The 26,643-nt window shown below is 39.3% G+C and overlaps 1 protein-coding gene across 1 annotated transcript in view; it reads right to left on the bottom strand.

The window, feature by feature from the left end:
* Positions 1–18,123: 18,123 nt before the first annotated feature.
* The window catches only part of adgrb2 (adhesion G protein-coupled receptor B2), a 433,057-nt gene continuing 424,537 nt past the window's right edge, over positions 18,124–26,643 (bottom strand). Inside the window, exons 32-33 of the mRNA XM_036566254.1 lie at positions 21,473–21,526; positions 18,124–18,645 (exon numbers count right to left, since the gene is read on the bottom strand). Of these exons, the coding sequence (XP_036422147.1) occupies positions 18,469–18,645; positions 21,473–21,526 (231 nt within the window). The 3' untranslated portion in view covers positions 18,124–18,468. The remainder of the gene's footprint in view (positions 18,646–21,472; positions 21,527–26,643) is intronic.

A 26,643-nucleotide genomic window follows, 5' to 3' on the forward strand; every position in this document is an offset into this window, starting at 1 on the left:
TACAGATTATCTGTGCCTATCTTGGTTGGAAACGTGTGTGTATGTACTACTTATCCTCTTCAGCTCCTTGAGACCACTGGTGGTTCCAAAACACACTTCGTAATATTTTTCATAACTTTCATATTTCATAAGCTACATTCAAAAGGTGAGTGTCATATAAGAGCTGTAACTGTCTTCTTTCCAGTCAAATAGATGGCTAATGCAATTTTAAACCCTTATAATAAAAGAAGTTGAACTCACAATTTTGTCTACTGAAAGTCGACCCATTTTTCCACAAATCTGGGCTATAAACTATAAACAGATGGCGTCTCTTCAGTGATCTGCTCTTAAAAATTATTTTTATAAAATAATACAAAGAGCGTCTAAGATTTTTGGCTTTCAGCAGTAAATTGTAAGCATATAGCAATGTGTGTATGATCATAAAACACATTTACAGTTAATTTGAGGGAAACCTTTGCAAAAAATAAATAAATAAATAAAATAAAAATTTACATTTATTTGATGCAGTTACTGAATAATTTGCTTTACGATTAGGTCATGTAAATGCAGATGGACAAACCAAAATATACCCTGGAGAATAAGAGGTTAAGACAGCTGGCTGTGTGTTGTTCATTGTGAATATGAGTAGCACAGTATGAGTGTAAAACCCATAAACTCAACAATCTCAGCCACAACCTCACCTAAACAGACCAAACTTGATTTTCATTTAGGACGAGCTGTGTAAGCTTTCAGAGCAAGCTATGTAAGACTACGGACTACTAGTGAACAGACTGGGTTTTCCTGCATACTTTCCAGTTCATACAGATTTGTGAGGGTATTACAGGGCAATATAAAGTAATGAGTAATGAGATTACTTTCTGCAGGAAGTAATAAAAGTTATCCCATAAGAGTTTAAGAGAAGTAATAAGTCATTTGTAATGGATTACTTTTTGTGTAACTAAGCCCACATTGCAAAAAGTATCTATATTCTTAAATAATGAAGTTGCCAAGAAAGGTTTTTTGGGGTGATTCCACAGAGGAACCACTTGCGTTTCCCTAAACAAAACTGAAACCACTCAATTGAAAGGTCCTCTAAGGATGCAAAAGACACTTCAAAGCACCCTTTATGATAAGAGTGGGCACTGAAAAGCATGCAGAAACATATCCTGACTCCACTGGTGTTCAGGTAATTTCTCATTTCCAGACTGTGTGAGAGTGCTAGCATGGGGCTAATGCAGACGCTGGAGCGATCCTCCACAGGCTCAGCTGTAACAGCCAGCAGGGCCGAAGCGGGAAGCAGTAATGATCGTGAAAATGACTATGGGCAAGGGAGAGGCTTGTGCAACAGAGAAACATCTATCATTCTCTAAAGCTTGGGGAACAGTAGTCTATCCATCCAAAAGAACCAACATCAACAAAAATTAATCCTGAACCTTTTAAGCCTTGAGGATGTTATTTCGGAGCAAAGGGGATGAGAGCTGGTTCACCTACCGTTTTTCTCCCAAAGTAACATTCAGTGCTTCTGTGTCCTTGGCTCCTCAGGCTGGGGTTAGAAGCATTAGGCTATTAGTGCTGGACTCCACTACAGCATGAGAAAATTGAAGGCACACTCTAACAGGGCCAAGAAAATGGAGACACCATTTTAGGACAGGCAACAGGGTATAGCCTAAGGCACTTACTCTCAAACAGCATTCTCTCTTCTCAGTTCACTGATACACTCTTAAAAATCAAGGTGTCAAAAAGGGTTTTTTAGAGGGATGCCACAGAAAAACACTTTGGGTTCCCCAAAGAAACTTTCACTGGATAGCTCTTTAAAGAATACTTGTAAAAGGGATGTGCATGAAGAACCATAAAGTTTAAAGAACATCCATATAATGTAAAGATTTGGCACCAGTTAAAGGTTTTTCCCAGCAATGTATACTAGAGCTTCAGACCGACGGGACCCAAATGCTCACACCCCAAATATGCTCACGTCGAGCTGAAATTCTCCCGGGATGTCATCCACTTGAAGATTTTATGCTGCATTTCCTTCTGCTTTAGTTTTTCTTTTTACTTTATTCCTCCTCTCTACTTTCAACATCTCACTATAGCAGCACTACACAGAGAACTATGCAGCATGGAAAGCTTATCCAGACATTAATCAACGTTGCTTGATTAATACATTTGTTAAGGTGGCATTAAAGCTCAGCAGTAGACAGCTGATTATTATACATTATTATATCATCTTATTTTATATAATTTTACATTTTATTTATATGTGATCCAAAGACACCTATTGTTGTTGCTACACACTAAGGTAACCGCCTTATAAATATCAGGCTTTATTTTAAGGCACTTTGGGAGACAATAGGCCAGTCTGGGTCAGGTTTGGACCAAATTTTGTTAGGATCTGGTCAGTTTCACACTCAAAACTTGATGATGTGGTACATATTGGGCCAGGTTCAGACACAATTTTTTCAAGTTTGGGTCAAGTTTATGAATTGATAATGTAGTTACGGTTGGATTTGGACAGATTTTTCTGTCAAAACTCACTAATGTAGTTCAGGTCATTCTCAGACAAAATTTTGTTGGGCTCAGGTTAGTTTCATACTCAAAACTTGATGTGGTTTGGGTCGGGTCTGACTCCGACAGAAAATTCACAAGCTGTATTTGGGTTGGGAGCCAAATTTCAGTCTTAAAGTTCTAGTATGCATCCAACCCAAGAACCATTTAGGAACCTTTTTTAAGGGTGTGGGTTGTATTCTGGTTGGAAGGCTATCAGTCAAATACACACACACACACACACTCTCACAGTACTCACACACACATACATGGGTGGTAGTTTTGACTCCTCATATAACATTCCCGTTGCTTGTTAGGACTTAGCATTGTTCTAAATCTTAGTTTAATACATTTTCTGTGTTGGCCTAACACTACCTCAGACCAGTAAGGCAAGCTGCTGATGGCTCCTGGTGTTCAAAGGATATTTGGAGGGTGTTCAGGAAGTCAGTGGGATATTGAACGGTTGGTGTGAAAGGTGCCTTGAGCACTCTCTGATAACTCTCTGTACCTTCCCAATGTTATCTGTTCAGTACTTTGTGTCCAACTGAAGTGTGTCAGACTCAGATCCTTAAAAATTTAAGAATTCCATGTTAGAATGTGTTTGGGTATATGAAGTTGTAGACTATGCAGTGTGAAGTAACCTTTCTCTCTCTCATACACACATACCCACACAATAACAGTATTACACATCATTTTAGTTTTAATAAACTCATTTCACCATTACCTCTTAACATATTTTCAAGACCTTCTGGATGCAAACTGAGAAATTCCAGTTTTATGGCTATTTTACTATCTAAAATGAACAGTGAACCTCCATGTGTCTTCTGAGTTTTGCTTTACAATGCTGATGATGATGAAACAGAGGAAAATCAGAAAAAAATAAACTTTGTGAACTACTTTGCCTCAAAACACCCTCTTCACCATTTATGTAGTTCAAAAGTACCTTTAGGTCAAAAGTTAATCACGAAAACTATGGTAAAACAATGTCTCAGGCATCAGGCAACATGTTCATAACTACTTTGTGTAATATCTCTTTGTGATGTAGCTTTCAGAGGCATTAAACTCCTTGAATGTCTAGTTCCTGATTCCTATGACCGAATGAATTCTGGACAAAATCTGGTTCCTCCGGCTGAAATGACTCTAAAACAGGACCTTATTATGCAACAGTACATGCTGACTTTCACACAATGGACGCTACTGATCCATACTTTCTCTCTATGCATGGACCTTCATGATAAATTTTGCACCCAAAAAAGCTGGGGCGCTATACAAAATGTGAATAAAAACAGAATGCATTGTGCATATAAACCCTATATTTAATTGAAAATAGTACAAAGACAACATATCAAATGTTAAAATTGAGATTTCTTTTCCTTTATTTAAATATGCGCCCATTTTGAATTTGATGCCTGCCAACATGTTTCCAAAAAATTGGGACAGATGCAACAAAAGACTGGTAAAGCTGCATAATGCTAAAAACACCTAGTGGGTAATTGGCAACAGGTCAGTAGTAAAGATAAGAAGTAAAGATAGGGAGGGGTTCACCATTCTGTGAAAACTGTGCAGGGAAATAGTGCAACAATTCACAAATAACTTTTCTCAACATAAAATAGCAAAGAACTTGGGATATTTCAGCATCTACAGTAGATAATATCATTAAAAAAAATGTAGAGAAATCTCTGTATGCAAAGGACAAGGCTGTAAACTTAGATGACTGTGATCTTCAGGCCCTCAGGTGGCACTGCATTAAAAACAGACATGATTCTGCGGTGTAAATCACTGCATGGGCTCAGGAACACATCTGAAAACCATTGTATGTAAACACCGTTCATCACTGCATCCACAAATGCTAGACCCCAAACTGTTGAGCAGCTGAAATCATATCAAGCAAGAACGGGAAAACATTTCTCTTTCAAAATTACAGCAAGAGGTCACCTCAGTTCCCAAACGCTTAGTGTTGTTAAGAAGAGGTGATGCAACACAGGGATAAACATGCCCCTGTCCCAACTTTTTTGAAACATGTTGCTGGCATCAAATCCAAAATGGGCATATATTTTTCAAAAAACAATAAAATTTCTCAGTTTTAGCATTTGATACATTGTGTTTGTACTATTTTAATTACATATAGGGTTTAAATAATTACATTCTGTTTTTATTTACATTTTGTATAGCATCCCAACTTGTTTGAAAACGGGGTTGTAGATACTACAGTATATGTTCATCTTTATCATGTTGTTTCTTTCCGGACCTTCTTCCAGGGGCAACTAGATCATGCATGGATAACTGAATGTCTGAACTGAAGCGACCATAATTTGTTCTGTCCGTCCATAAAAGTGTTCTTCATTGTATTGTTATCTTCATGGCCTCATCAGACCTTGTTGGGCCAGAAAAGGTGCTTGATTTAAAGTAGATAGCTTTCTCTCCACTTGAGCCTGAAAGTGGGAGTAACTACTCTTACTATGCTGAACCTTCACAGCAACAGCACTGCTAAATCTGCTCTGGGTAATAATCTCACTACTGTACTGAGTTTTAATCATACTGGAGTTATGGTACCTGCACTTCAAACAGAGAGGTAGAGAATGTGATGTAGCAGAGGGGGAGAGAGTTGAAGAGTGAAAAAGAGAGAAAGATAAAATGGAAGAGGATTTTTTATAAATATATAAGAACTATTTGTTCCAATTCATGCTTATTTATAACACCCATGCTCTTTAATTTGGGCTGAACGCTTTGAAATCCCATTATGTGCTTGTCTAATCCATTTCTGGGTTTCAGCACCTAAATTCTGTCCATATTAGTTCTGATTTTCAACACAGGTAACACAAGCAACAGCATCGTGGCAGCACCTGCTGTGAGGGAATGTATCCTGGTGTGAGAGACCTTCATTACTATCTCTGCACTGCCTGAGCCTGATGATGGAAGAATGCTAGCACATGCACATTTTCATGATGTTAAACCTTGATTTGATCTTGTTCTCTGCTTTGTAATGCTCACTGCATTACAGCAGCTAAAGCTTTGCTCTTTCTGCATATAGCATGATGGTGCTGTGATTACAAAGCCTTTCTGAAATGGTAACCTTATAGAAGGAAAATAAGGTTTTGATATGGCAGCGACAATCTGCTGTGTAAAGCTTGCTGCATCTTAGTTCACTCTTTAAGAAAAAGAGTTAACAAAGTCATTCCTAGTGGATGATGTGAAATGCTCCATTCTAGAGAAACTGACCTTGTCAGAATTCTTTACAGTGGTGGCGATACGAATTAGACGTCTTTTAAGGGTTCTGCACCTCTAGAAAAGCTATTATATAAAATGATTATATACGGAAGTCCAGACAGGCCATGAGCTGTTGCTAGAATTTTCTCGATTGTTATTTCAAGACTTTGTTATTTTGAGATCACAAGATGGTTAACTCTTTATCTCAAGATAACAGCTTTTGTTATCTTGAGATCACAAGACTACAGAGCCCCACTGGTGACATCCTGTATAAATTAAAATAATGTGTGGCCACGACTTAGTAAAGCGTGGGAACAAGATCCTAATGCATGGCCATGACTTAGTAAGCCGTGATCTTGTTCCCACGCCTTACTAAGTCATGGCCACGACTTAATCATCTGGCTCCTATTATGGACTTCTGGCTCCTATTATGACCACTGCAAAGAAACCCAACTTGTTAAGTTTCTCTACAAAGCACATTTTATATCAAACCACATTTGATTATCACATATGAACACTCATATGAAATGATCTCTGAATCTGTTTGGGCATGAGAGAGAGAGAGAGAGAGAGAGAGAGAGAGTTGAGGTATAAACCAACTGGATCTTACTGCACCATTAGCTTTAGCAGAGGATGCAGCCATGCGTCTGTGCTCAGAGATAGCTTTAGATGGGCTGGGCCCCGGGGCCCTCAGCCCCCCGCCTCAGAGTCATTGTGCATTACACTTCCATTTGTGAGATGTGCCCTTCTCCACTGCACTAAAACAACAGCTCCCAAAGCCCAGTGCAGAGAGCTCTGCACAGGCAACAGAGCTGGAGGGCCTTCAGAGAAAGAAAGAGAGAGAGAGAGAGAGAGAGAGAGAGAGAGAGAGAGAGAGAGAGGAGAAGGAAAAAGACAGAGGGAGACAGAAGAGAGGACAGTACGTGAGAGAGGGGTTAGCAAGGAGACAGACGAGAGAGAGCTGAGAAAGGAAAGAGAGTGAAGAGAGGACAGGGAGGGAGAGCAAGAGAGAAAGAAGAGAGAAAAGAGAGAGACAAGAAAGGAAGGACCAAAGAAAGAAGAGAAGAAAGAGAGAGGAGAAAGCCAGGAAAGAAGAAAGAGAGGGGAGAGAGAAGAGGAAAGAGAAAGTGCAGAGGAAAAAAAGAGAAAAGAGTATAGAAAGGGGAGATAACAAAAGAGAGAGAAGAAAGAGGAATGAGGAAAAATAGGGAAAGAAAGAAGAGAGCAACAGAAACAGAAGAGAAGAAAGAGAGAGATGGGAAAGTAAGGATCAAAGAAAGAAGAGGGGAAAGAGAGAGAGAGGGGAGAGTGAGACAGGAGAGAGGAAAGAGTGAAGAGGAAAAAAGAGAAAAAAGGAGAGAAAAGGGAGAGAACAAAGAGAAAGAGGGAGAAGAAAGAGGAATGAGGAAAGATAGAGAAAGAAAGAAGAGAGAGCAAGAGAAACAGAAGAGAGGAAATAGAGAGAGAAGAAAGGAAGAACCAAAGACAGAAGAAAGGAAAGAGAGAGAGAGAGAGTGGAGAGAGAGAGGCAGTAGAGAGGAGACAGACAGGAGAGAGGAAAGAGAGGAGAGGGAATAGGGAGAGAACAAAAGGGAGAAAGAGCAGGGCAAGAGACAGGAAAAGTAATGGGAGAGAACAGGAAAGAGTGGAACAGACAGAGATGGGGTGGGGGGGTAAACGGAGGGGTTGAGATGTACAGAAAAAAGGAAATAAAACCTGGAAACGAAAACCAAAATGAATTAGGGTGCAAAGGAATTCCAATGAAAATCACACGTTATTTAGCCATAAAAATGCAGTAAACCTTTTCAGCATTCAGGGCGCTGTGTGCCAAAAAAAAAAGACGAGTAATGATCCGTTCCTTGGTTAAGGGAATAATTCATGGATACATGTTATGACTCCATCATAACTCGTATTTACATCACACCTTAAAACACGCGATTAATCATTACGAGCCGGGGCGAGAGCAAGAACACAGCGCGCAAATCAAAAGAAAGCAAGGGGAGCTAGAGGACATCTGCTTCTTCCTTTCATAACCTCTCCACTCTCTGTTCTTTATAACAGCCTGTGATCATAAGCTGCTGCCTTCAGATATAATCTTTCACAGTGCCCTTTCTTTGACAATATCTTTCTTTCTGGAGTGAACTACACTAGACTGGACGGAAACTCATTTCAAAAGAAAGAAAACATTGAAAAAAAGGACTTCTGGCTCTGGCTGACCGAAGGGTTCGACTTTTCCTGAAGAAGTCTGTATGTGCGTTGAGGGCAGTTGTCAATCCGGCAGCATCTTTGAGGCACGCAGGCCTGTCCTGAGTAAATCCATTAGTCGTGCTTTGGAGCACTTTTTTTTTTTTTTTGCAAAAAACGGGAAGAGGGAAGGAGGGAAATGCATTCAGCTTTCAGGATCAGCCCTTTTTCTTCCATTTGCCTGTTTTTAGAGATTTATTTCAATCACTGAAAAAGCACAACATTTCCGTCATTGTGTGAAATATTAATGCGGAGGAAAATACTTTTAGCAGGGAGTGGCTTTTATGTGGCTGTATTTGGTCTGAATGCAGAATGGAGAAATGGCTATTTGGGTGGAATGAGCCGGGCTGGGAACTTGCATAAAATATTGAAGGAGACAGCAGATCTGTTTTGTAGGCGTAATGTCATTGGTGGGTCGCCTGGGTGAGCACAACATCTTCCATGCGCAGGCGACGTTCAAAACCAGAAAACAAATGCAGGTCTGCTTCCACCACTGAAAATGCGAAGACAGAAGACGTGCACATGACTGAAACTTGCCATGACTGAAAACGCGTGAAATTAACATATTAATGAGACGTTTTGTCATCACAAATCACCACCGCTGGTGGTGTCCTTCTGCATCAAAGAGGAAGTGGAAAAAACTCCTTTGAACATTACATGCTATTAACAGCCTCTTCCTGGAATAATATATGGATTCACCAAAGCCTACACGCCATAAGGGCTCCTTGATGTGTACATACACTTCTCCCTTCTTAAAATATCAAAAAGTCATTTCCCAGTTTGGAGCCTTTGAGCATATTGTTATGGATCTATTTTGGTCTCGCCTTGGGCTTGGAAGGGTTGCTCTTTGAGCTGGATGAAATTTGTGCTGCTCCCTGAAGGCGTGAGTTTCCAAATGCATATTCTTTTATCCGTGGCCATCCTCGAGGCAGCCGGAGGAGGAGGCTCATCTAGTTAACAGCACGATGAAATGCAAAAGCACTCACATGAAATGTGTGCTTTCTGCATGTTAGGAGAAGCCCTGCTTTCTTCCGGCTTCAAAAGACCCGAGCGGAGGAGCGACGCTGCTTTTCCATAACGCGGCGAGGGAGGAGGGTGCAGAGCAAGATGGATTTCATTTTTGTGCATGCGGTACGCGTCGCCCTGCCTGTATGAACACGTGTGGCGTACGTCCTGCCGGACCGACAATCTGAACGGCGAGCAGGGCCAGTTTTGATAAAGCAAAAAAGAGAAAAAAAATGAAACAGTGTTTCTGAACTGAGCCGAGGACGCCTCTGGAGGAAGGCGTGACAGAACGAGAGAACAAGAAACCCAGAGAAGCTGATTGCCCGACCTTAACCAATGATTAGCCGTGGCTTAGCAAGAGAACCAAGACGTGACGAGATGCTTTAAGTGCCATGTTTTCATGTACGACCTCAATTAACAAAACAAAAAAAAAGAAAGAAAGAAAAAAGTGCCATTAAGTTAATTTCGTCTCTTTAGCTTCTTTAAGGTCAAACCCGAAGTTACAGGGAGATGAGAGCAGCTCTCTGGGCATAATTTCTGCTAAATCAAATGTGAAAAAAGACAGAGGGAGCAAAAGATTCCTTGAGGAATAATAAGAGAGCAGTGCCATATATGAGAGAGAGAGAGAAAGGGAGAGGGAGAGGGAGTTGATTGGGCCCGGGCAGCTATCAGCAGGCAGCTGTCCGGGAGGCTGGCTGGAACATCTCATTACCCAGCCACCAGCTTCCTCCACAGGGGACACAGCTTCTCCCTCACACCTACTCCCACACAGCAGCGCAGGAACCCTGCAGGCCATGCTCAACATCCATGCATTAGGCCACGTCAGATTTTTCCAGAGGGCCTTGATGGGCTTCAAGAACTTGTTCAATGGGCTGTGTAGCAACTACTTTACACCTAGCACCTGCCCAGGTTTGGTGAAGTTTGCTTCTTTAGGTTTGCACCGGAGCTAATGTAGCTATATAATGCAAGCTTCTAGAAACCAGACATTAGTTACTTACAAACAGAATCCTTTACAAATTACTGATTACTTCTTTTAAACTGTAATGAGTTGATTTTACTACTCGCTAGAAAAGGTAATCTCATCACTCATTACTCCTACATTACTGTCTTTAAATCCCATACAAATCTGTTCCAACTGGAAAGTGCAAGGGAAAGCCCAGTAGTCCTTACAGTACTTTATCTAGAAAGAAATCACAGAAAACAATATATAAAAGGCCAGCCACTATACCTCATTATGAATGACTAATGCTAACCCAAAACCCAAAGATCAGCGAGGAGAAACAGACAAAAATCTCAAAATAAAATCATTAATAATAAAATGCAATGCATAAAGAGACATTCCTAACAGAAAATCAAGTCTGGTTGGTTAAGGTGGGGTTAGAGTTTGGTGTTATTTACTGTGGAGACCTTTATCTGTTTCTTATCAGCATGATTAGCTGCCAAGTTTACAGTGTTTCATGCACTCATGCTATAGATAGATAGATAGATAGATAGATAGATAGATAGATAGATAGATAGATAGATGCTTCATGCACTCATGCTATAGATAGATAGATAGATAGATAGACAGATAGAACTTTATTGATCCCAAAGGAAATTTGCAGTGTTAGAGTAACAACACATATAATTGCAAATAAACCTACATATCGCTGATGCCAGAACAAAACCTTGTATCTCCAAAATGGTAACTTTACAAGAGAAGGAAAAAACCTACTTTACTTTTAATGCAAGTCAATGGAACCAGACTTTTTGTTAAAGTAATTTTGGCTATTTCTTTTGGTCCATTCATCATGAAATTTACATGCAATGTACAGGGCAACAGTCATGTTCAAATCATGTTAAAAAGTGGAAAATGACAAAAGCAAAGATATGAGGTTTTGTTCCGACAGCAGCGGTACATTAGGCAGAAATAAAAATAGAAATAAAAATAGACATAAATGAGGCAGAAATAATATATTAGACATAAGTTAAAGTATCAGATGTAAAGTATGAGAGAGATCATATACACTGTAGAGCTCATATTCACTATCATATGACACAGTCACACAGTCAGTCTCAGCATCCAAAATGTAATTGCTGCACTATTTAAGGAAAGGAAATCTCAAATAAGAAGCTAACTTCAGCTTTGTGTATGGAGATAGTGGTCCATCCAGCACCCAACTGATTCATCTCTTCTTGTGTATATTCAGGTTCAAACATATATGGTTGAGGCTCATTTGCATGTGTTTTTGGGTGATTATTGACTTTCAGTGTTTGTTAGCAACATCAGCCTTGTAGCTCCAGTTCTAAAACTTTGACACCAAACATGTCTCGACTAGTGCATTAGGGGAAAGTCAAAAATCATACAATAGATTTTTTGCTGAACTATTCCTGTAACTATGCACAACAATTCACCACTGGTGTAGAATTTTGGCCAAACCACCAATTTAAATGCATCTCTAAGACCTCTGTTCATAAGTACTGCTAATAAACTGCACTCACTATTCATTGTAAGAAGTCCTGTAGGCATGGGAATAGCTTATCAAGTGCTCTTTCTTATCAGGAGGTGAGGGTTAATTTAAAGGATTTAGAACTGAGTTAGACTAAAGCTTATTCACTTCCCCTATCTGCCCATCCCATCCCTTCATCGTTTCTGTTACCAACACTTTGCAGTAATGGCGTGCATACTGAACCAGAGGGATCAGACAAATCACAAGAACACAACACTTACATTAGCCGAATGCACTTTCATTGTTCAACATTTTAGATCCTTCTCTAACCCCTTCCCTGCGGACGCTCCAACACACAAAGACATGCACACACACACACTGGCTCTCTCTCTTTCTCTCTCTGTCTTTCTTTTTCACACACACATACACATGCACACACTGACCAGTGTGAAAAATGGAGATCATTATATTTTGTATCATTGAGACCAACAGCCTTTTAATGATTAACTACTAAGTGTTAAGTGTGCAGGCAAAAATAAATCATTCAGGCTGGCCAAGAAATACTTTTTGACCACTTTTCTTTAAAACAATGTGTTTATGTTAAAGTGGTCTTTCATTTTTAATTTAATGTTAAATAACATTATTCTTATGTTGTGTTACTATCATGCAGAATTACACTGAGTTGGTCTGGTTAGGAAACTAGCATAGCTGATGTAAGATCAATCTCTGATGCCATCATCAACAGCATCATTGGAATGTATTTGCCCTTCTGCTGTAAAGCTCAGTAGTCAAATCAGAGATCCATTTTTGCTGACATAGTTATCTCCATGAGAGAATGTCGCTTTAGCTAGGAAGAGTGTGGGTGGTGAAAATCGCTGTATTCATGTTCTTTGCATCTACAAATGTTTCTTGCCTCTTGTCATAGCATAATTTGACTTTTTTGTAAAATGTATGAAACTAAAAATGTGCTCTGCTAAGTATTAAAGGAGCATTCCATCATTTTTTTCAAAATGAGTCATTCAGAGTGGTTTGCAGTGAAATGATTTATTGTAGAGAATCTAGCTAACTCAGAGTTCCTTAAAGTGGTGGTGATAGGGGTCGCGATGTCAATAACCAGCGAACCTACACAAGTTTTTATGTTCTCGCTGATGGGACAAAACCTTATATCTCCATTTTTATGAATTATTTATTTATTTACTTTTTTCCCCCTTCATTTAATTATTTCCATGCTTTGAAAACACCACCTAGCCCAGAAAAGGATGGCATGCCCACTCCAGGTAAGGGGAAAGGACCTGCCCCAGGTGGAGGAGTTCATGTATCTCGGGGTCTCGTTCATGAGTGATGGGAAGAGGGATCGTGAGATCGGCCGCAGGCTGGGACAGGTGGCAGCAGTAATGTGGTCACTGTACCAGACTGTAGTGATGAGGAAGGATACAAGTGGCAGAAATTAGCTTTATTCATAGGGTGGGCATTGAGGGGAGCCAGTTAAGGTGGTTTGGGCATCTGATCCGGATGCCCCCTGGACGCCTCCTGGTGGGGGTTTACCAGGCACAGCCTACTGGGCTGAGACCCCAGGGGTCATCCTAGGACCCACTGGAGGGATTATATCTCTAAATTGGCCTGGGAGCAGCTCAGTGTCCCCCAGAGTGAGCTGGAGGAAGTTGCGGGGGACAGGGTCATCTGGGATTCTCTGCTCTCCCAACTGCTACCGCAATCTGGATTAAGCAGTTAAAGATGATGAATGAATGAATGAAAACACCAGCTAACCTTTATATGGCATCAACATTTCATGATGAATGGACCAATAGAAATGTTTTCTTGTGTAAATTTCAATATTGGTGGTCCAATGTTTTGTTCTGACAGTGACAATATATAATGTTTATAATTATATAATAGTAATACATTTGAATAAAACTTTTCTTTGGGTAATATTTTGCCTGACACAAAGCTTATTTCAGAACTATTGCAAAACAACGTCTCAGGGGCTCATGCAACATATGCGTGTTTAACATAACTTTCTGTAATGGTGCCTTTAAAGGCTTCAGACGTCTGGTTCCTATAACCTCCACTATCAACAGTTCTGATGCGGCAAGAATGGCACATTTACATCAAACCACTCTGAATCATCGTAATGATCTAACTATGCAGAAACATCTGTGGAATCCCATTTTAAAACACACACAACAATGACTGACATCTTTTTTTAAATAAGAAAATATCACTAGACACTGATACATCAGATTGAAAATTTATTTTCATATAAAAAGACACTCTATGAAAACAGTAGAGGACTACTTTGTACAATCTTGTGTATAAAAAAAAAAAACATAAATGGGGTAAAAGGGGGGCTTTCTGTGACAGCCAACATTTCTAGCCTGTGGGAAAGATGTGATTGCTGGTTGGTGGAAAAGCCAAAAGTTTCAAACATGATGTAACGTGGAAGAATCCCTATGACTCCTGGGAAAACGCGTATTTCCTTGAACTGTCTGTATAATGTCACGTAGGCTAAATTCATGTTAGCCTTTGCATACTTGTGTCAATCATACATACATGTCACAACACGCACACACACATATATTCAAAATACATATTTCATAAAATAAATTTGACTGTAAGGCAATTGTCAAGTTTTCTCAAGAGCAATACAAGCATATATTCAAAATGCAGTTAAGGGAGGGGCAGTCTGGGTGCAAGGTCATGGTCATCAAGAGTACACTTTTAACGAGGAGTTCGTGTGGGTAACAGAGCCACTGATGAAAAAAACTACACATCTGCAAAGGAACACTGACGGAGGGCTACACGGTGGAGTCAGTATCCATCAGTTAACGTACAGGTCTGAGTGATTTGAGCCTCGGACAATGAAGAGCAGAGAGATCGCAAAGAAACTGCAAAGAGAAAAAAGGTAGGCACTGCTTATGAAATAGGGGGAGCGTGTACTGGCTCCATGATAGATGAAAGCATAGTTTAAAAAAGAATGGGTCACTTACCTGTTTGGCTTAGGGTACTTATAACTCAAGGCAATGCTAACGATACCTAAGTGGTTTGACTTGACAAAGACTGAAAGTACTTGAATAATACGGCCCTCTTGACAACCTATAGCCCAAAATGAATGAGGCCGGGCAACACCATCAATTTCTGGACTTACTGTTGAGAAAATAGAGTGGGAATTAGTTTTAATCACAGTGGTGGTAAAGATTTATTTCCTGCGAGATGAAAGGGTCGGCCATGTTCTCCATTACTGCAGATTACCTCCAAAGGTTAAAGTGGCATGATCTTGTCTTGGAGTCTGTGTCTATATGATGTGCTGGCTTCAGGGATCTTTTAGCAGATGGTTGTTGCGCCAAGTTAGAAAATGTCAGGACAAATTGTCAGCCCCTAGGTAATTATCTCCCTTCCTCCCTGAGCCTCCATCTGCAGTTACATCATCCTACTCAACCTGCCTAATTGGTATGAGTCGCAGACAATGAAAAGGAGGCAGCGAAGATGACCTCTACGCTCCGCTCAGCTTTAAACCCATTTTCGGCACTGGACTCTTGGCATAAACAGATAAAGTTGAGTCAGCTAAAGCCTGGCAGGTATGGAAGCAAACTTGCAGATAATCAGGAAGCACAAGCACTGACGCTAATGTTGAATGTAAGACTACACAGCAGCAGAAGCAGTTCGAAGCGGAGTAATGGTTTCTCTCAGCATTGTCCTCAAACCAGTTCTCCACATTTTGAGAATGTTGGTGTAGTTTTAGCTGACAAACCGTTTGATCACTGCTTTAGGTTAAAAAACGTTAATTTAATTTAATTTAATTTAATTTATTTCCAATAAACGACAGATCCTAATTGAACAGGTGAGTTTCTTGTTCGGCCACATAGGCCTACTAAAATGCAGCTAAAAATAGTGGTGTCCGCACTACTTTTTGAGATGATGATAGCACAACTACGACAAAAGCTGCACACCATGTCGAAAGTGTGATTCACGGCAGTGTGAGGAAATCACACGAGTGTGGAAACATATAGAGAAGCATGTGGTGAAGGCTTTCAAAAGCTATAGAGGTACATTGAGTCAAAGGGTAACACTTTACTGTAGGGTGCTCTTTATAAGGCTTCATGACACTTACATAAGCTTGTTATGATAACTGACATAATCCTACATAAATATTTATTAATGCTTATTCCAACAGGCATCATCTGTCATAAAGGCTCCTTTAGCTAACTTTGATCAAAATTGGTAAATGTAACCTTCATAGCAAATGATGCCTATTGGAATAAGCATTTATAAACATTTATGTAGGGTTATGTCAGTCATCATGACATGCTTATGGAGGTGTCATGTAGCCTTTTGAACAGCACCCTAAAGTGTTACCAGTCAAAGCCAGCCCCAGTCATGGCATTTCTGATCTCTTGGGCTAGTAATGAGTGGTAAATTTAGTATCTTCAGTAGCTCATCATTATAGATTCCAGTTAACTCAATAGTATTTGGATGCATAATCATGAACATACAGTTGTCAGCCACTTAGTTTTGGACAAAACTGGATTCTTATGCAGGGTATGTTCAATATGGTTTCGTCCTGTTTACTCCATGTACATGCTTACGGCTGGCCCCACCTATCAGTACTGTGTTCTACACTCCACATAAGGAACTTTTTAATATCTTGATACATTATTACAGAATTACGTTCTTATAAGTGTGCATATATTACGTATTTTACAACGATGTTGAATGTGGCTCAACCAATCCAATTTTAGAACTGTAACTGTATTATAATTCAGATTTTGATGGGCTTTGTCCTTTATTTTTGGCTTGCCTGTTAACAATTCACTACTGACTAATGATTTATTGTTCGAAAACGTTTGCATCCCTGTTCAGGACTACTAAAACCCAGTGCAAATCAAATATGTTGCTTTGTAATTTGAAATAACGCGATACAGATCTGTCTTTGATGCTCTAAAGAAAGTGATGCACTGAATTTACATGAGGTCAATGGGAATAAATTGACCAAAAGTATCCGGATGCCCCTTCTAATGAGTAAACTCAGCTACTTTCAGGTGCTCCCATACAGCTGATACAGGTGTTTAATTGTGCGCACAAATCTTGTATGATCTCTATATAAAAGCACTGACCACTAGAATGGGATACTTTGGAGCAGATGTACCATGCTCAAAGACAGGCATCCAGCACCCCTTGCATGGGTATAAAGCCCCCAGCATTGGGCTGTGGAGCAGTGAAACTGTGTTCTCTGGAGTGATAAAGCTCCATCCAGTAGCTTTGGGATGGGCTACAGTGGAGTTTGTGATCCAGAATCTGACCTGTTGTGGCTGAATGCAATCAGATTATCACAGCAATGTTCCAAAGCATTCACAGAAGAGTAGAGGCTGTTACTGCAGCAAAGGGAACTCCTTATTTATACTCTCATATAAGGAGAAACATCAGAGGGGCAAACTTTTTGGACATACGTTACATGTATTACATTCCCTTTGCTTTCAGTTTATTTATATAATTGCTTGTGTAACATGTTATTCATGTGGAAATGTGGAGGTAAATTCAACGCATCACTTTTTCCAGTGCAGCTGACGTGATATAAGCCATCCACTCACTGGAGACTGCTGAGTGCATATCTGTGTTGGGAAGGATTATTTTGGTTTGAGGTTTGACCTTCTCGGCTTTCATGTGGAATAAAAGAGGTGCTATTCTGTCCTGCTTTAGCTCAGTCTGGATATCGATCACTTGGTGAAGGCAGGCCTGCGGGGGCTGCCTGTTTCATTCCAGCTTAAGGTGATCTAGACGCCTGCATGCCTAAACCATGAGGTTTATGCCAGAATAAAGCTGTTGATGTGGACTAATGAATCCCTCTCCGCACTGTTGATGCAAGCTCTGTTGTTATTTGTTATGCCATAGCTTAGTCTTTTACAAACTCCTTTATTGAGCCTCTCTTATGAACGGCTTTTCGCGGTAACGGATAGTTTAGGATCACTGGCAACAGACTTTATTTCCTCCGTTTTAAGGGGATGGCCACTGAATCAAGCTGGAATCAATACGCACTTTAAGCAGTGGGTGGATGATGCTGGAGAATAAAAGAGATGCTGCAGAACGGCTGTATCTTATCTACAAAGAAACGGCATCTCCATGGTTCATTTGACTACTTTCAGCCGAGCTGGAGAAGAACATAACAGAAGAGAGAGTTGTGTTTTTTGTTCTTTTGTTCATAAATCGTTCCTATGCATTTGACTCACCCAGTATGTGATTGCTATCAGTCATTTTGTAACTTAAATATAGCACACATTCACACAGCAGCAGAAATAAGAAGAAACCTACTTCCACGAAAACTTGACAACCAAAGAAATTAGTTCATCTTATTTTTTTTTTTCTGTCGTTCTCCCGATTTTATAGCAAAGGAATTAAACAAAATGAGGGACAGTCTAAATGAAACTTGCAAAAAAAGAAAAAAAGGAACTCGACGTTCAAAAAGAGGACTCAAAGAGTGCTCGAGTGAATACAGTAGGCTTTATGCTGGGGGACAAAAGGGAAAAAAAAAAAAAGAAAAAAAATGATGGCACATATTAATGAACCACTTTAAACCTTCCCCTTCCCCTGAAAAAACCAAAACCAAAAGCAGAGAGCTGGAGTCATCCATTAGGAAAAAGACAGGACAGAAAGGAGGAACGAAACCCTACGGTGCTGAACACTGTGCGAAACATCAGTAAGAGTTCTTTTCTTTTTTTTTTTTTCCTCTATAAAAAGAATGGTGCAGAAATATTTTTTTTTCTTTTTTTTTCATAATTTCCAAATCATCAAACAGGTGAAAGAGAATCCTTTTCCGAAGTAAAATCAAGACATTTCAGAAACAGTTTGTTAAAAATTCTCCCCATATACTCTTCAAGCCCCCTCTCTTTCATTGAAAGCGTCCTTGTGAAAATATAGGAATAGAATAGAGTCTTTTTTCTGTTTTTTTTTCTGGTCTGTCCCGTCAGTGGTAAACAAGTGTATAATCCTTTAGATTCTCCTCTGGGTAGAAAGTCACGCCATGGATGTGTTTGTATGAGTGTTTGTTTGGAAATGCATGTGTTTTTTTCCCTCACACTTCAGTCTGGAAGTCTCCCTCGGATGTGTCCGGAGTGTTTGCGGAGGAAGCGTCCCATGTCTTACTGTGCAGCTCCACTCTGTCCTTCTGACCGCTGGAGCCACACGAAGGCTCGGGGGTCATGGTCTTAAAGCTGTCCCAGGAGCGCTGCTCGTCCGAGGTGGACTTATCCTGTGTCCACAAACACACAATAAAAAAGGATGAGGGGAAATATCTATTTGAACAGTCTCTAATTTCACCACAGCTGTAGCTGGGCAGCGATAGACCTGCCACCGTCTCCTCCAAGCTATTATTTGTATGTAATATAAACATAATTGCCATAATATGCATGAAATCTGTAATATGTAATACAGATTTATATGTAATATGCAATACACACTGTTGCCTCAAGGAAATGTATCAACATTTTCCCATCAGATTATGTACGTTCAGCTATGATAAGTAAGAAAGCGGCCAAATAAGCATTTTAAAATGGAATTCTGAGAGCCGACCAATTCAGGTCACCCGGAATTGAGAATCTGTTTTTGTCATTTCATGCAATATTTTGATAACATTCCAGCTTTGGATAGAACCTGTACACTAAAATAACACTAGCATGCAATTTACAAGAAATTTAATTTGAATAATTAGATGAATTTAATGCCAACGGACAAATAAACGAATAAATAAATACATATCAGGACGTTGTATATTGAAAAAAGAGTAACACTTCATTTGAAGGCTACCTACATAAGGACTTCGTTACACATGAATACGCATTGAATAACATATTTATAAAGCAATGCTTGAGTATTTATGAACAGCTTATGTTATTAATCACAAGATGACATAAAATGTTTAATGAAATAAATAACATTGTACTGACTTAAGGGACCTTAAACTAAAGTGATGGACAGGTTGTTTTATTTATAACACTGTCATAACTATGTTCTTCTCAAATGATGGAGCTTATATAAGGCTAAGCACAAAAGGTTAGTTTTTAAGATGTTACAAAAGGAATAAATGTCTATCACCTTTATGTCTACCCACTTAAAATGCCAGGCTTGCTACATTTACTTCATAAAACATCCTGTCATCTTGCGATTAACGGCATCTTAAAGCTGTTCATAAATGCTCAACTACAAACCTCATAAGTACATAGTTCAATATTTACTCATGTGTTATGAAGTCTTGATGCAGGTAGCCATTAAACAGAGTTACCAAAAGTTTTGCTTTGAATTTAGTTCATTCAAATATGTACACTGGTTCCACATGAAACCACGTAAGCACCATTACTTTCATTGCATTTTACCTTTTTAGTCAAGAATTATGGTGATGGAATGTATTTTATTTAATTGAAACCAATTTGAAATGTGAGTAAATTCAAAGCAAAACTTTTTTAAGTGGGCAGTGTTGCCATAGTACTAAAGCAGACACAGCATTCACACAACTCCTGGTGGTTTATTAACCAGCTGGCCACAGCCGCGCCATACATGAGCAGATTTTCGCTACGTCTTACTCTCTCAGCTGTCAGTGCTAGACTTTCTGATCTGCACATAAACACTATGGCTAGCCCCACCTTCACAATAAGAGTCCCTATAGAATAACCCAGTGAATAAATGCTGTAGAAAAATGTGTCTAGAATTAACATGTTAACAACATTTCTTGAATATTGCTGCTGTCGTATCTTCATTTTTAGCATTTTTCAGTTTTTGTCACAATTTTACATTGTGTACATGTCATGATAAATAGACCAAAAGAAGCGGCCCAAAATTATTTGGAAAAAAGTCTGGTTCCATTGACTTACATTAAAAGTAAAGCATGTTTTTTCCTTCTGCGGTAAAGTTATCATTTCAGAGATATGAGGTTTTGTTACATATATATATATATATATATATATATATATATATATATATATATATATATATATATATATATATATATAATAAAACCAATGGCAAGCAGCTTCATCACCCCAACAATGTTGTTTCACGTCCGAGTTGTTACATCACTCATGCTTACACCTACTGCTGCTTTTCCTTATTTTGCTGAAACATCATTGAAACATCTTTTTCTCCATTAGCTAAATAGACCTTTTGTCATTCAGCTTAACACTCTAACCTTAGCGTTTTGTGTGGTATGTATGCTGTGTTATCTGTGCTTGTTTGTGGCCTACTGGTATAAAGGTTATGACAAAATGCATACCTTTCAAACCAGCCCACTACTATCAGGATATGTTTACCACAGGGTTCAATTCTAGGCCCTGTTCATTTCCTCACTCTTTTCAGCCTTTAAAATGCATTTGATTACTGCATGTCACTCTGTTCCTTTGGTCCTGCTGACTGCATGTCTTCCAAATGGAATGACTTATGTGAAGCACAGCAATGTTTTGACCTCTCAGTGTGTCTGCCTCCATGTGTGCTATGGAAGGTAGTCCTAAAATTTAGTTTTATCTAGTCTGTTCTCATTGGGGATGCAGAAAGAACATGGATGGATACTAATAGGACATAATTGCAGACATAAAAGCACGAATGCCTTTGCACACACAAACACACACAACACGCACACAGAATCCTAAGCTACTAAGTGCTTTGACTTTTTTTTCAGTTTCTATTTTAGTTCTCTTCAGAATTTTTGGTGTCCACTGGATTGTGACTGAAACAGGGGCATCTGCGGTGATGTTGACTCTAACCACCAGGGGGCGATGGCAGCTTGATTATCATTCATCCGGCGTAACAGGCTGACAGTTGGCAAAATGAATACAAAAAGCATAATCTGGGAGCCAATTTGCATGTTAAATGTTGGAGAAGGAACATTTTGTAATGCAGAAGAGCCGCTGATGCAGGAGTGGAGCCCAACTTCGCTCCTGAGAGAATGCTAACGTGATTCTGCTGCTTATGCCAGCCTCCGTTCCCTCCACACTCTCTCTCTCTCTCTCTCTCTCTCTGCCTCTCGCAATGTCTCCCAACTCGCTCTCTCTTCCTCTCCCATCTCTCCCTGTCAGTTCTTTTCTACTTACACTCGAAGAGTTCTTTTCACCTCCGGCAGATGAAATGCTCCATCGCTTTTCCCTCTGTTGTGATAAAAATGAGGGAAGAGAAAGAGAAGAAGGGGGAAATCACAGTCACTGGCATGTCTGTGGGGAAGGCAACATTTGTTTTTTTCCTCCTCCTTTCTTTCTTTTTTTTTACCTCGACAGAGGTGTACGCAGTCTTAGAGGCTTGTGCCTCCCCCCCATCTCTCTCTCCCCCTCAGCCAGTGAAAGAAAAAGACAACCTAACCATCTGCAGCACTGCGCTCAATATGACAGCAGAGGCTTCCTGCTCACTGCAGCACACATGAACCTGTTTGGACATCACGTCTCTACTCTACCGCGGGGTCAGGAGCACCGCTAGTCTACGCTGCTGCTGCAGGGAAAGATCGGAGGCACTGAATGCTGCTGGAGGAGCAGGCGTTAGAGGACAGTAGCACATGCAAATGCACTCTCTAACCCCTTTGCGTTTTCCTGGAACCTGGTTTAGCATGAAGGCTGATTTCCAGGAATTCTGCCATAGGGACCGTCTCAGCACTTCCCTTTCCATGCTACCACCTCTACCCAACTGGGTGTAAAATGTGGAGGAGAGGGTCATTTTAGGGAAGACCTATTCGAAATGTGTGCTGAGGCAAACTATGTCTTTGAAGAAACTATTTTTAAAGGGCCCATATCCTGCATTTCTCTTGTTTTGTACCCATATCCATTTTATTCTTTTATTGTAGGTGTATTTATAACATTTCCAAGTTTTTATATATCAAATCACACACACATACACACACTATCTAAGCTGCTTATCTTTCTGGGTCGGGGGTGTGCTGGAGCCTATCCCAGCTGTCTTTGGGCGGAAGACTGGAAACACCCTGGAGAGGTCGCCAGTCCATCGCAGGGCAGACACACAAACACATACAATCACACACACACACACACACATTCACACCTAGGGGTAATTTAGCATGTCCAGTTGGCCTGACTGCATGTCTTTGGACTGTGGGAGGAAACTGGAGCACCCTGAGGAAACCCACACAGATACGGGGAGAACATGCACACAGAGAGGACCCTGGTCAAACCCAGGCACAGTCACATAAACAGTCATAATTAATTTCTACATGAGCATTTTTTAAATTACTTCCTTTCGTTTACCATTGATATATGGTAAATGATCTCTTTGTGGTTGGCTGCCTTGAAGGTCTGCCCTCTTTCTTAGCACTCCAATAGAAAATGTATGGAACAAACATTAATTACTCAGGGTCTTGCTTTAAAAGGTCTATATTATAAATTTTTCATGCATTTTGTGTTTTCTCCTAGGTTTTATTTATCAAAAAGAGTCATAATTCATTACATTTTTAGAACCTAACAGGCTTTTTGTTATCATAACTGATATGCAAATACCTACTGTTTTAATTGGTTGTCTTTTATTGTGCCTCCATCAGAGTCCAGTCAAAAATATATGTAACAAACTATAATTACTTCCATATTCTACATTTTTAATGCATTTTATGTTTTCTCCTAGATTTTCTTTACCAAAAGTCATAATTTGTCCCCACATGACATTTTTTATATTAAACACATTCTTTCTGTTACCACGACTTCTGTTCTGACTGGCTGCTCTCAACCGCAGTCTAGTTTAAATGTATGTAACAGTAATTACTGCTTCACTCTAAAGGGCACATGCTCTTTTCATGTATTTTATGTCTTTTCTTAGGTTTTATCTGCCAAAAAAGTCATAATTAATTAATAATTAATAAAATGTACATTTTCCAAGCTCTCTTTATGCCTTGGCATTCCATGAACTCTTTGCTGTTGCACCTTAAAGACTGATGTATGTAAATGACCTCTTTTATGATTGGGTGCCCTGTAATGTACCCTGTTCAGTCCAAGCTGAAATGTACAGAACAGGCTGTTGGATTCCAGCAGAATTCCTCAGTCATGTCAGGAAAATAGAAACCTTTCAGATATAAGGATGCTTTGAAAGGCTGTAGTGATCCATTTGCTTCCTGACAGCCATGAACAGCACATTTAATCCTTTTCCTCAAATCGTCCACTACAATAACTCTCAAATAGGCAAGGCCAAACTATTGTAGGTTGAAAGGGTGGTCATACGTAACTGTGTTCATGGTTGTGACATCAAAGGCATGACCAATTTAACATTTTGAAGCTTAGTTTCCATATATTGACTGTATGGACCAGGAAGTAAATGGTACATTTAACATTGCTTACATACTGCATCAAACTCATTCATTCCAAAAAAGCAAAACAACTGTTTTTTTTTTTTTTTTACTTTTTTTCATGATATGGGCCCTTTAAACATTGTTACTGTGTAAAAATTATCCACATTCCCCTGCATACTGATTCTCTCTTCCCTTGCTTTGTGTCTGCCAAACAGCATGACGATCCCTCCTCTTGCAAAAGATTAGAAAGCTTGCACTCAAGCAAAAGCAAACGGTGAGAAAAGTACAGAAACAAAGGAGCAAGTTCGGCTTACACTTTCTACGGAAGTCGAAGGGGAGAGAGGACACGGTTAAACACAGATGAGGCAGGAAGGACATTACGGTACTGGAACAGCACAGATGAAACAGGAGCAATCACAGTCACTTTTGCCAGCAGGTGGATCAGGAGAGGAAGCTCAGGGAGTCATTTACAGGTCTAAAATTGTTTGTTTCTCTCTACTGAGACTACAGAGTGGAGTGGAGAGAGAGCGAGAGAACGGACGGACGGACGAACGGACGGGCGAATGACACAGGCAGGCTGCGGGGGTCCCACCATGCCCCACACCTGCTGCTCTCTGGATGAGTGGTTTTTACCTTTTCTCTCTTTGATGCCCTTGGGTCTGCTGACTGCCTGGCTACAGTCAAACTATGGCAGAAAACATGCAGTTTGAAACCAAAGCCATCAAAACAAAGAGACACAAACACACAGCAGTACACAACAACAAAAATAATGCATTAACAGTACACAAAATAACACTGAATGAAACTCAAAGTAACACTGAATAAAAATGATAACGAAAAAGGACCAAAGCATGTGGACATATCACAATGAACAGAGAGCAAGCACAAGAAACAGGTCCATTGTTAGAGATGAGTATGTACCCTGCCTTAGTGAAGGATAACACGGTCAGGAGAAGTGGACAGTGAGCTTTGGGGTCATTGAGTCAAGCACTGTATAACACTGCAGTCTTAACATGGAATAGACAACAGAACCTAATGCGATGCTCTGATTGACCATAGCTATTCAGGACAGTCTGTTTTTTTCAGTAGTAAAATGACATTGACACAGTCTACAAACTCTACACTCTTCAAGAGTGCTTTAGTGCTTATATACAGAACCATGACAACTCAAAGGACCATCTGAAACCTGTGATGCTTCTTTGCAGTTATTTATGTTACAGTTGCTACTCATAAGTTACAATAACAAGTTGTTATCATCTGTAGGATCCATTATTATTATTTTATTACTACTAGTATTAGTAACTAATTATTATTCTTATAACATCACTTTGACCTGCTTTGGATAAACCATGACCTACAAAATATTATAATAAAACTGATTGTAAAATAATAAACAAAATACATATTATTACCATTATTAATTGTTATAATACTTTGACCTGCTTTGTGTAAACCACGATCTAAAAAATAAAATATTACTAGAAAATTATAAATAATAAAAAATAAACAATTTACATATTATTATTATTTATATTATTATTCATTTTATTATTTGATTTTCATTAATTATTTGTCATTTTATTAATTATTTTAATTAATGATAACAAAATATTACAAAACTAATAAAATAACAATGTACTTATTATTATTATTATTGTCCTTTTATTAATTATTACTATATCACTTTGACCTGTTTTGTATATACCATGATCTATAAAACAAAATATAATGATAAAACAAATACAAATTCAACAATAAAATCATAAACAATAATAACATATTATTATTATTATTATTATTATTATTATTATCAAAAAGAAAATCTATTTAGACAAAACTAAATTAAGAAAAAATGGATCCATTATACTGCGATGCACTGGCGACTTGTCCAGGGTGTTTCCTGCCTTCCGCCCAATGACAGCTGGGATAGGCTCCAGCACCCCACCGCGACCCAGAAGGATAAGCGGTTTAGATGATGGATGGATGGATGGATGGATGGATCCATTATATATGTGTATGTATATATATATATATATATATATGTATGTATGTATATATATATATATGTGTATACATTACAAGTTACAGAACCCCACCAATGCATCCAAAAGTATTTTTATTCAATATAAGCCTATGACTTATTACATTTTTATTTTCCTTTTAAAATCTTCATTTTAAAGTATTTTAGTACGAAAATATGTAATGTAATAAATATATATTTTTATTATTGTTTTTAAACTTACCTACTTACAGTATTCATATACTGTTTTGTCTTTTTGGCCCTCAGCCCACCACAAACATTTTACTTTTGACCCCAACACAAACAATTTGGGCACCCTTTGGTATACAGAAAACAAATGCTAGAGGTGATAATCTGGACATCTGCAAGGAAAAAGTCCCTAATATGATTAAACAATAGTCCATAAAAGTCGACCTAAACACAGACAGGATAATGTCTAAACCACCAGGCATTACAGCAGAGCAGGATGGAGTCAATGGGGCAGCAGACTCTGTACACAGTCTGACTCTGGCTTTTACCCATCCTACATCTTAATTGGCACAAGGTCCTGCATTAGCATTGTGCTCTCAAAGTGTGTTTGTGCGCTTCTGTCCAGTCTGGCTCTCTGCTTCTGCTTCCTCATTAAGCCAGCTGATGGAGCGTCAGCCCTGCGCTCAGCACACGGTGGCCAGTAAGAAAATACAATTTAACGGCTAATTTGTGTGAACCAAAAAAATGCAGACACACTCGAACTACAAAGGGCACGGGTATAATTTTGAAACGTGTTAATGAGGCAAATCAATTATTCAATTAAAAGCCTTATTATGCTGCAGACTGGTCCGTTTAAAAGGCCAACAACTGCAAAAAAGGAGAGAAAGAGAGGGAGGCAGAAGGACAGATGGAGGAGAAAAGCACCTTGTAGCATTTCTAAAAATACCAAAATTTCAGTTTATATAGTACGGCGCAAAAACCAGAGACCACACTTTGTT

The sequence above is a fragment of the Colossoma macropomum genome, unplaced genomic scaffold (assembly GCF_904425465.1).
Source record: "Colossoma macropomum unplaced genomic scaffold, Colossoma_macropomum, whole genome shotgun sequence".
Taxonomy (NCBI): Eukaryota; Metazoa; Chordata; class Actinopteri; order Characiformes; family Serrasalmidae; genus Colossoma; species Colossoma macropomum.